This window comes from Musa acuminata, chromosome BXJ1-3, assembly GCF_036884655.1.
Source record: "Musa acuminata AAA Group cultivar baxijiao chromosome BXJ1-3, Cavendish_Baxijiao_AAA, whole genome shotgun sequence".
Classification (NCBI taxonomy): domain Eukaryota; kingdom Viridiplantae; phylum Streptophyta; class Magnoliopsida; order Zingiberales; family Musaceae; genus Musa; species Musa acuminata.
Window position 1 is genome coordinate 42,367,074 of NC_088329.1, and position 10,896 is coordinate 42,377,969.

Consider the following 10,896-nt stretch of genomic DNA (forward strand, 5'->3'; position numbering starts at 1 on the left):
AATAATAGAGAACAAGAAACATGATCTAAAGCCCAAATTTGCGCTCTATGATGGCAGTGTTCATCTTTTATTACCATGAAGTCGAGACGACTGTGTTGGGGAGAAGAACGAAGGTGAAATGGATTGATTGCGGCGTTACGGAGGCGCCGGAGAAGGTGAAGAATGAGTGCGCGTCGGAGCTTCATTGGGACGCCTTTCTGGCCATCTTCAATTCAGCTTCGTGTTGGTTTCGTCGCCTCCGCCGCTCCTTCTCACGTATGGAGTTCTGCTTCTCGAGCTTCCAATTTGCATGGAACCGAGCGATGAAGAGGTCCGCCTTGTTGTTCACGTCGGGGCTCGGGCAGAACACCGACGCCCCGTCCCTTGATTCTCTTTGCCGAAACCTCACCGTCTCTCCCCTAAGGGGAGAGGAAGGCGGGGAAGGGTACTTTGAAAGGCTGGACTTTTCTGGTCGTCTCGAAGATGAAGGCAGGGGAGGCGGTGGCGGTGGGGGAGGGTGTAAAACTTGCTTCCTATGGTGTTGTGTTAGCGCGGGTGGTAGTGGAGGCGGTGGCGGTGGTGGAGAAGTTGCTGGGACTGAGTTGATCCTCCCGTTCTTGCCTCCCAGTTTCTTGCGGGAGAAAAGCTGGTTGAAGAACGCAGAAGGCAGCGGAGGGGGTGGAGGTGGCGGCGGAGGAGCGGAAGAAGCCACGACTTCGTATTGCAGGGTTGTATCATCGGGAGACCTCTTCGTCTTGCTCCCTCTCTTCTTCTTCTGATAGGACAAAGCGACAGTTGTCTCGATGTCCTTCGCCCCAGCAGTGCTCCACTTATTATGACTAATTATCTCCTCCTCCGGCGGCGGCGATCGTATCGGCTGAGGTGGTGGAGGTGGCGCTGGCGGTGGTGTCTGAGGCTTCTCGAGTGGGAAATCAGGATCTTGGTCCACCTCCCATTTTGGAATATTCCCGACGCTCCCTCTCCGACGCTGCGAGGTTTCCGACGCTGGTAACGACAGGTGAGACTTCATCGCGAACTCTGCAATCTGCCTCATTTCCCCGGCCGGAAACTTCTCCATGGTCTTCCTCCTGCTCGGCTGGGGCGGCATCGGTGGCGGCGGCGGTAACGACCGTGGATGAAGATTCTCCGAACTAAAGATCTCATCTTTGTCCACTTCCTTGTCCTCTTGTAACTTATCGACGTCGCTCCTCCTCCCAGGCTGGCGCTGCGACGGAGGCGGTGACTGTGGATGGGGCTTTTCTGATCGAAAGATCTCAGCCTTGTCCGCCTCCCTCCCTGGAAGCCCATCTACCGCTCTCTTCCCCGGATGCCGCCGCGGTGGTGGCGACGGCGGACTCGGCGGAGATCTAGATCTTGTAGAGGAGCTCTGTCGAAGAACGAACGTGACCACCGGAATCGTCTTCGGGTCCAGATACCCAAACCTCTGCCTCTCGCACCTCTCCGACTCTGACCTCCGGCGACAAAGATGGGCATCATCGTAGCAACGCCACCCATCATTGGAGGCGGCGCCAAATGTCGCTACTTCCGCCCTCAGATCGCCGTAGGAGCTGCTGCTCCGCATCACACGAAAACCCACCGTGGGGGCGGCCTCCTGAAGAGACTTCTCAGCGTCGCCGTCGCCGCCAGAGCGGCGGCCGAGGAGGCCGCAGAGAATGGCGAAGAGGACGAGAAGTAGGTTGAGGGTATCCCATCCGTTCCTTACCACAATGATACGGGAGCCACGGAACGAGGAAGAGAGGGAGCGAGGAGGGAGGAATAGGAGCACCAACACGGAGAAGAGCAGAACAAGAACAACCCATACCCGAATTCCAGCAACACAAGCAGAAGCTTCTCTTTCTCTTACCATTGGGGAGCGAGGAAGGACAAAAGATAAGCCTTTTGCTTTCTTCTCTTTCTCTTACCTCCTCTGCTGCTTTTATACACGTGAGAGGTTGGGATGATGTGGTTCTTTAACTTGAAAGCAAATTACCCGACGATTGTGGGAAATATAATATACCATCAGCTTTTTCATCCTGCAAGCAGATTCTTTTTGGATCCATCTATCAGCTTAAAGCTTGTAAGCTTTGACTTGACGTGTGCTTTGGAGTTGCAGGAAATGAGAGAGAGAAGTGATGACGCTACCGTGGTCGTTCTTAAGCTTTCACCCTTGCTTGCTTCTGCTGGATTCCAGAGGGAAGGCGACATGCTTTGTTCTCGTACTTTTGCTTTGTCGTCCACGGGAAAGCAGGCAACGCCGTCGACCACCCTGGTGATCGTAGTCATGGCGTGACTTAGCTCAAAAGAAACAGCTCTTAGGGGAGATGCGATTTAGCTCGAGTTTATTGTTGTGAGAGAGGAGATCATTCACTGACTCTGATGAATGCTTGGGGGATGGCTGTTTTAGGCTGTGCGAGAAAGCTTGCACGAGAGGAAAAGTAAAAGATCGCAGTCGAAGGGAACAGAGAGAGAGAGAGAGAGAGAAGAAATGGGGCCGGAGTTGGAGGTGTGCCTGACCTGCACAGCACTGTGAAGCTGTGGTCATAACTTCTACTAATCATTGACGAAAGAATTCATTTTATTGGATTCATTTGGTATACACTGACTTTCGAACTAATTATTTACAAATATTTTTTTCCTAATGCTTAGATATAATTAAGGATAAATATCTAAAAAAATTTTGTTTTTATTTTTTTTTTCATGCAGTGTCTCTTATTTTCTAAAAACAAGATTACCCTAATCTTCATCTCGCTTGTTGTCGCCTTTATCCCGTCAGCTCGTTATTGTGTCTGTATTTATTAGAACTCTCCTGGTTGTAAAATTATTGTATCGATTGCCAATGGTTGAAATTGCACACTTGTAAAATTACCCTAGTCTTCATGTAGTGCTTTTATTGTCTTCGTCCTATCGTCGTGCCCCTGTCTACTAGGACTCTATCTACTTTAGCCCTTTGATTAGGGGAGCTATAATAACTCAGAGGAGGCATGGGCAATGCTTGATGCAATGGATCATGCAAGGGAGGGAAAGTTTAATCATAGTAGCCCCGTTCCCTTTTGATAAGGTCGACGACAAAGATGATAGGGTGAAGGCAAAGTTTTAGCAATGCTTCAACAACTATGAAGGACGACAAGAGTAGCAAATAAGAATGATGACATAATCGATCGTTGACATCGAGACGGAGGTCAACGGGACGAAGCCTAGGGGTAATCTTTTCTTTAAGTAAATTATAGGCATTGTACAAGAATAAAACAAAATCAGGTAATCTACTGGAAATTTATTTTTTTGAAGTTTTTTCTTTTGAAATTTGCCCTATAATTTATTATGTATAAAGGTATATTTATACCTAGTAGTACAAGATTACATATCCTTGCCCAACACTAGTCCTTCTAACCTGACCGACGACCTTATAGTACGTAGTTTATTAGCTAAATGTGATAGTAATCACATCAAATACTTGTGTAGATCTTCATAATTGTTGACACACAGCGAGTCAAATTATATAGTGATATCATGTCTTAAATTTTGTGCCATAAGATATTCAAATTCAGATTTAATTTGCAATTTAACTTACAAAACATAGCATACATTATCTCATATCATAAATCTTGTACCGTACTACTACTGTCTTCTTGTATCGAATGATAAGTAGCTATTAGTTCGATTAGGAAATCAAGTAAATGGGGCTGATAAATGTATAACAAGCATTTAAAGTGTATCAGCGTCCGACCTCCATATATCATAAATTTCATCAATTTCACTAAGACCGGTGACGAGTGATGAAGTGGACGATGTTTTGGTTAGCTCGACATGGTTCAGATATGTATGTGCAAGGTTGTTCAAGGTGCATCTAAGATGAAAACTTCGAGCTCCCAAGGTACCACCTACATGAAGACTGAGGTGAGGAGAAATTTCTCAACTTGATCCCCCTAACGCCCAAGTTAATAACTCATGGTGTATGAGTGCGGAGGCGAGTAGTCAAAAAAGGCAAAGCTCCTTTTCATTGTGTTGGAGATGAGCTTTTATACCTGATCATAAATTGGTAGAATATTTGATGAAATATTCTAGAGGGAGGTAACGTTTAACCACCTCCAATAGTCTCCTCTTGACCTCTTGTCCATGTGGTCGATGGGGGGATTGCAACCCATAATTGTCGCTTGCCCACGTGGATAGACGAGTGGAAGGTGACATTGTCTTCTCCTTCTATCCTGGACACTATATAATATTTATGTATTAGATGACGATTAGCTGACGATATAATCCCTATCATTTGTCTCACCACCCAAAGGCATGGTTTGGGGCTCTTGCTAGAGGGGTCCAACGTGCTGTCATGGGCAAAATTGTAAATGAGATTTTCGACGTAATGCTATGTATGTCCGTGTCTTTTGGTTTGTTCATACTTTGCATAGCATGCAAAGGGCTGGCAGTAGGCTTAGCAGCCTCATTTTCTTTCGATATATAGTGGACCATTTTGGATCATTTGTTATGCGACCGTTCAGAGCTTATGAAGTTTGTTTGTAGTTTGTATTGATTATGAAGTATTTCCTGAAATGATTACTTGTGGATCCCGAGTGAGATATTTTCTCTAACCCGTTTTCTCTTTTATAGATCCTAAGGGACCATAGGAGGTTTCAAGGAGGTTGACCTTTACAGACGGACACGCAAGGGTGCCGCATGACTTATACAAAACCAGCTAAGTCTGTGATAATGCGACGTCTAATTCATCTGACATATCAAACTCATACCTCTTCGATCCATTACCAACCTTGTGGCATGTTTAGTTTGTCCAGTATGTTTACTCTATCGTGCACCTCACATCATTTGAAATGAGTTCATTTGGCATGTTCATCCAGGATCACCTCCTCCTATGTTGCTAATGGCAATCCATTATTAACTTGCTCCTTGTATCATCGAGGGATGCACATTGGTTGAACAAAGTCGAGTTTTTCAACCTCCATGCCTTAGGGAGAGGAGGGGGTCGAACTTCTTGACCTTCACACCTTGAGCACATTTTGTTTTGTGCTTGCCATGATAACGAGTTCATTTTGTGCGGGTTAGGATTTCCCGACTCATGCACCTTGGGCATATTTTGTCTTATGCCTCCTGATGTGGTAGGTTTCTTCGAACGCAGGTTGGGCTTTCCCAACTCATGCTTTTCGAGTACATTTTGTCTTGTGCCTCCTGCCATAGAGGTTTATTCGGACATGAGACGAGCAAGTGGCTCAGGATCATCCCAAGAGGTGAGAGGCCCGGGTTGTTGAATAAATGCTAGTATTGCATTGATGTTTTCATGCCGAGGTGGATGCATTCATGTGCGGAAAGGGTGACTGTTGCCTCTCTTGAGTGAAAGTACTATGATTTTAGGGTAAAGTTACCTTACTCGAGCATTCATTTAGATGGTCAGTAGGCCGACGTTCCTATGATATTATGCACTTCTTCTAGTATCAAAATGATGAGGGAAGAAGTCGTTGACATCTTGGTCAACTTGACGTGATGTAAACCTATATGTGTAGGGTTGTTTGATGTGCTTCTAAGAAAGAAACATCAAACTCCTAAGGTGTCACTTATATGAAGTCCAAGGTCAAGAGAGATTTTTCAACATGATTTCTTTGATGCTCAAGTTAGTAATCCGAGGTGTATAAGTGCGTATGTGAGTAGTCAAAAAAGATAAGCCCCCTTTTCATTGTGTAGAAGATAAGCTTTTATACCTTGCTATAAAGGGATATGAAATATTGTGTGACCTCCGATAACTTTTCATTGACCTCTTATCCACGTTATTGATAAGGGAGAGATAACTCATAACCATCTTTCTTAAACGTTTGCTCACATGGACAACGAATGGAATGTAACATTATATTTTCCTTCCACCCCAGACATCATGTGGATTGTGTGGAATGATTATTAATCGATGATTTACTTCCAATCAATTAAAATACTTGTGAACTCTTAGATGGGATCGGAGAGGATTGTGTCAAAGAATAAAAGCGGAGATCTAACCCAATGAAATTACACGTGACAGTGGAAATTGTAATGAAAAATTTCATGTGAAGTGTACTATCGAATTCTGGTCAAAGTCAACAACGCCGATGAATTCCTTCCTACATCCACGGAGACAACGGCCGTGAGCGACTTGGGTAACGACCCAAGACGCGGCTCGCTCGCCGGCGCCGCCCACGTGGTCGTAATTACGTGTGTCACACCAGCAAATCGAGGGTTAGAATGCCATTGACCGACTTAAGTCTTGACGACGCAGCAGCAGTCGAAGCATCCACCGATCACATCCTTCCGACGTGGGTTCCATGGCGGTCGGTCGTGCGTCGGTCTCCTCTTCTTCCTCCGGGGGTCAAATACCGTTTGCTAGCTACTCCGACTGCCATGAACCGAGGGGCTCCACATCACGCTCGCCCACCGTTTGGTTCCTTCTCTCTCTCTCTCTCTCACAGTCTCTTGCATTTAGTGTTGTCCTTCTTTGATGCAGCTAACATTGCAGCTTTTAATGAAAGCATTAAATGCGTTCAACTCATCCATAACATAGTTCTAAACAAGGTTTCTGTTGGTGCACATGCATCCTCTACTTATATTAATCACATTATCCCACTGCTTAATCTTTCTTCAGTACAACACTCCCGAAAGCTGCAATAAAGAACTCTCTGGCGATGGGGTGAGTCTGATCTTTGGATTCAGAAACCAGCATGCGCGCACTGTAAAACCCATCGGAAAACACTGTAAAACAAGCGACTACCAAACACCAAAACCATCGACTGCTTCGCTTATACATAGGCATCCCCATCCCCAGCTTGATTCAGTCTTCTGCCAACCTTCTTTCTGCTCTTCCAAGTTAGCTAAGGAGAAGAAAAGAGACATGAGCACGGTCACTCGTGCAGCTCTGGATCAGAAGCTGGCCATGGCCAAGCTCTGTTCCCACGGTATCTATATTGTTACCATTGCTATTGCTTGATCAACAACAAAGATAAAGAAGACCATTACGCTTCTTGCAAGCCCGCCTGACATATGGTTGTTGTTTGTCATCTTCCTTGGAATAACTGGCAGAGGGAGTGGTTGCCGGAGCGAAGGCCGCCGTCGTCGCAACTGTGGCAGCTGCCATCCCCACTGTAAGCCTCCTCTTCTCTACTTCATCTTCGACTGTGTTCGGCCATCGGTCGATGAACTCGGTTTCATACATCGTAGCTGGCTAGCTTTAAGATTCTCCCATGGGCGAGATCCAACCTTAATCCCACTGCCCAAGCCCTCATCATCTCCACAGGTTCTCGACACACTGCCTCTAGTTTGGATGCTTTCTTCTTGCTGTTTTGCCTATGGCTAAACTGCAGTCGCAGGAGCTGCCTACTCCATAGTTGCGGACAAGACGGTGTTGGCATCAGCCAGTAAGAACTCCTACGAGGGAGGCAACATTAACGTGCCCAAGAACCCATAATTTGGGAGTGTCACCACATGTTATTGGTAAATAGTGAATCGATGCCTGTTAATGGCAGTTCTCTGCCCATCAGCACTTCATTTGCAGCAGTGTTCATAAACACGCCTGCATCAAAACTATTCACACTTGTCCAATCTTGTATCCTGCACTCGGGACACATTCTGCAAGCAATGCATATTATTTTGTGTGACATCGATCGATAATAGTTGCTCATGACACTCAAGTACACGTATGCTTCCAACTATGTGCAAGAAAAATTCAAGATACCTTGAAACCACTTTGTACAGACTCTGCACCATAAAATACTATACGTACATTCGCAGTATGCTAATTGACTTCAGCTACAAATTTCCCACGCCACTATACACGATACAAATTTTCCAATCCGAGGAGCAACAGTGTAAAGTCCCGTTCAATCTTGGATGATGTTGAAGGAGAACTTTGACAGTAATTGTGGTATACCGGATATAATCGGGCCATATGTCTGCAAAATTGTGGAAAGAAGAATCACTGACCAATATCACTCAGGCACCCAAATTTTCCAGTGCGTGCAAACTGGGCAGAATAGAATGTTTTCTTCATACCTCGCTATTGTCATGTAACTGGCACAACGGCACGGCAAGCAGCTTCAGGTTTCTTGGTACGATAAAATGCCGTGTCATTGGCAGCTTAACCAGGAAAAGCTTTGTGCATTCCTGTAGTGGGAAAGAACCACAAAACAAAAGTAATAAGCATGGTTTATATACAACAGAGCAACATGAGATGGTGCACACCTTCGGTCGACGCAAATTAGGAGGCAAATATGGGAACGGTAACGTTTCAAAGTCTGACCTCCACCACATCCCGATACGCTCATCTATCTGATGAGAAATACTGAGAAGAATAAGAAGTTTGACAGCCAAAAGCAAATAGACCATATGCCAATCAGCATCTAATGTGAATTGCAAGACCAAAACAATGCAAGGTAACCTGCCAGTCATCATTCGTGCCATTTTCTTCACTGGAGAGCTTTCTTGATAGCTTGCGTTTTAGACCTTCAACATCTAAAGAAAATCACATATCAATCTTCCTCGGTATCAATCTTATCAACAAACTGAACTGGAAGATTCATTTTGATAAATGTCGACAGAGGCATCTAACTAAACTACATTGCTGCAGGTTATAGAAAAGGTATACACAATCTCCGGTTTAACAGCATTTGAATCCATCATACGCTAACTGTTTGGTATTTAGAATTCGGATGCTTTTGGGAGCAGTCTAAGATGAACATGGATGGTTGCTTTCCAAACCAATAATCTTGAGGACATAACTACATTATTATTGGCCTAGGATAACCAGGTCATAAAGCATCAACTGTTGGTCAACAGCTGCTCCCTTCGGACGAAGGACTAAATGCATTAACTAGAAGAAGATTGTATTACATAGGACAGATAAAATTAAAATTAAACTTAATGTATCGAGATATGACATGAATTGATCTAAAGGCATCCGGTGTGAGATGAAAGAAAAGCTTTGGAACAAGTACGACAAACCTGATTCACCAGATCGAAGACGACCTCCTGGTAGCTTAAAGAAAGAGTTTCTCACTTGCAGTAATAGCACATGAGGGTGTTGAAACAATTCGACCTGCTTCAGCAGACTCTTAGACCCTTGTAATGAAACACATACCGCAGAATTCCTAGCAAGAGTTTGGTCTGCTCAACGGAAAGCTAAAAGCTACAGCTAAATGACGATGGATCACAAAATTAAGATGAAAGAATAATCATAGTGCAAAGTTAACCATATTAACGGTGGCAATGTAAACAAGTGCAGTTTACATCTCATATACGCACTGAAGATCACAGAGATATTTCATTACGAAGACAAAGCAAACTGCATGAGCACTGGTGTGAAATGTCACCATTAACAACAATCTACCATGTAAATGTCAGACTGAAACCAAGAAAACATTTCCACAAAAAATCAGAACAGAAATCCAGGCATAATAATCAGCTATTAATCACAGGCAGATGGAATGTCATGTCGGGAAACAACAAAAGAGTTTGTGAATCTTCATATCCATCTAACCATCTAATTAAATTTCATAACCCCTTAACCCAAAATAACAAATAAATAAATAAACAAAAAAAAGAGAAATTTTTTCTTCAGCTTGTAGCAGTCCCCTGTTTCTTGTAGAACCATTTTGATAGGAAGCATGTTAGCTTGATCGAATAGCTTCATCAAACCCTAACAAAAAAAAATCCCTTTCTTTTCTTTTTGTTCATGTGTGTGTTTATTTAGGTGTTCAAAGATCAAATTCCAAGACCCTTTTCCTTTCTAAGCAGAGAACAAAAGGATAAAGACTGAATAAAGGCGCATGTAACTCGGTAATCGATTCCACACAGCTACAGGATGTCTCAAGATACGAGGAAGGGCGACAAGGGAAAGAACCGACCAGAAGGATCCCGTGGACGCAAGTCCTCATCCCACGAGCCGCGTAACTGCGAGAAACCCACCAAGTGCTTGTATTTATGCCGTAAAGAAAAATAATACATCAAATCAATCCACAATACGACCGAAAAAGAGAGACAGACTAGATTATCTCACATACTTAGCTTTCATCCGCTGGATTCGGTCGGCCAGGCAGTCGTCCTTGTCAGGGATGGCGTCTTTAGAACCGAAGAAGTAACGACTCAAGGGATATATCTCCACCACGTTGCTTCCACCGCCGCCGTCGCCGCTGTCGTTGCAGTGGAACGTCTCACCGTTTTCCATGGTGAATCTCCTGGGCGACAGCGCAAGCGGGTGACTCAAAGTCTGAGTAGAGATGTTTTGGGGGAAGGGGCAGCGATGTGGCGCGAATCCTCAGACGTCTTCCGACGACACTAATCCACAATAACAATTTAGGTGATGCCGTGTGTCGAGCTATCCACGGAATTCCTTAAGAAAACCAACGGTGATCGACAGCACCGGACATCCCTTTGCTTTCTTGTTCTTATTGGCTCCGTGTGGCACGCGTGGCCGAACCGAAACAACTGATCCTTTAGAACATAGAGGGTTCGTTCAGTGCGCCCCCACACGCGTCTTCCTGCAGACACGCGACGGCTTCGCCTAAGGCGTTTCCACTCTCGTCCGCGACCCAACCACAGTGATAGATTAATTCGGTCAGTAAATTAAGTATAATTCAGATATCGTTGTTACTATTATTGTGATGCAAAATGTAATAATCGGAGAACAAATAAAAAAAAAAGCTAAAACTATAGCCATAAAAATCGAACCTAATTATCAAACTCAAAAAATCGGAAATATAGTTAAGATTACTTAAATATCCTGGATTTAATTTTTATATTATCTGTTCAAGAAGGAAGTATTATAACACTTGGAACAAATTCATAGCTACGATTGCCATGGCAAAGTCCACCATAAATAATCCTTTATAATTTGCAACATAGATAAGCTTTGTCCTACTTCTGAAGAATCCCTTTTGACAACATCAATCAGCAAGAATC

The 10,896-nt window shown here is 44.3% G+C and overlaps 3 protein-coding genes across 5 annotated transcripts; 1 reads left to right on the forward strand and 2 right to left on the reverse strand.

Annotated features, from left to right (window-relative positions):
- Positions 1 to 21: 21 nt before the first annotated feature.
- Positions 22 to 1,874, reverse strand: LOC135632155 (formin-like protein 20). The gene has a single exon (XM_065140627.1). It carries the CDS (start codon positions 1,844 to 1,846, stop codon positions 182 to 184), a length of 1,665 nt encoding a protein of 554 aa, XP_064996699.1. The 5' UTR covers positions 1,847 to 1,874; the 3' UTR covers positions 22 to 181.
- Positions 1,875 to 6,622: 4,748 nt separating this feature from the next.
- LOC103978749 (early nodulin-93-like) lies at positions 6,623 to 7,605 on the forward strand. Of its 2 annotated transcripts, XM_009394660.3 has the most exons (4): positions 6,623 to 6,899; positions 7,024 to 7,085; positions 7,162 to 7,237; positions 7,305 to 7,605. In XM_009394660.3, exons 1-4 carry the CDS (start codon positions 6,836 to 6,838, stop codon positions 7,406 to 7,408), a joined length of 306 nt encoding a protein of 101 aa, XP_009392935.2. In that variant the 5' UTR covers positions 6,623 to 6,835; the 3' UTR covers positions 7,409 to 7,605. The 2 variants fall into 2 exon arrangements, 1 of the variants encoding a protein (XP_009392935.2); XR_010494642.1 differs by lacking the exon at positions 7,162 to 7,237 and having other exon boundaries at positions 7,238 to 7,605.
- Positions 7,606 to 7,654: 49 nt separating this feature from the next.
- Positions 7,655 to 10,363, reverse strand: LOC135580886 (pre-mRNA cleavage factor Im 25 kDa subunit 1-like). 2 transcript variants are annotated; one of them, XM_065140641.1, is made up of 7 exons: positions 9,999 to 10,363; positions 9,843 to 9,909; positions 8,941 to 9,034; positions 8,378 to 8,451; positions 8,182 to 8,268; positions 7,993 to 8,103; positions 7,655 to 7,892 (listed from the first exon to the last, which is right to left on the reverse strand). In XM_065140641.1, the coding sequence occupies exons 1-7, from the start codon at positions 10,160 to 10,162 to the stop codon at positions 7,821 to 7,823; spliced, it is 669 nt and encodes a 222-aa protein (XP_064996713.1). In that variant the 5' UTR covers positions 10,163 to 10,363; the 3' UTR covers positions 7,655 to 7,820. The 2 variants fall into 2 exon arrangements, with proteins under 2 accessions (XP_064996713.1, XP_064996714.1); XM_065140642.1 differs by having other exon boundaries at positions 9,843 to 9,888; positions 9,999 to 10,329.
- Positions 10,364 to 10,896: the final 533 nt, after the last annotated feature.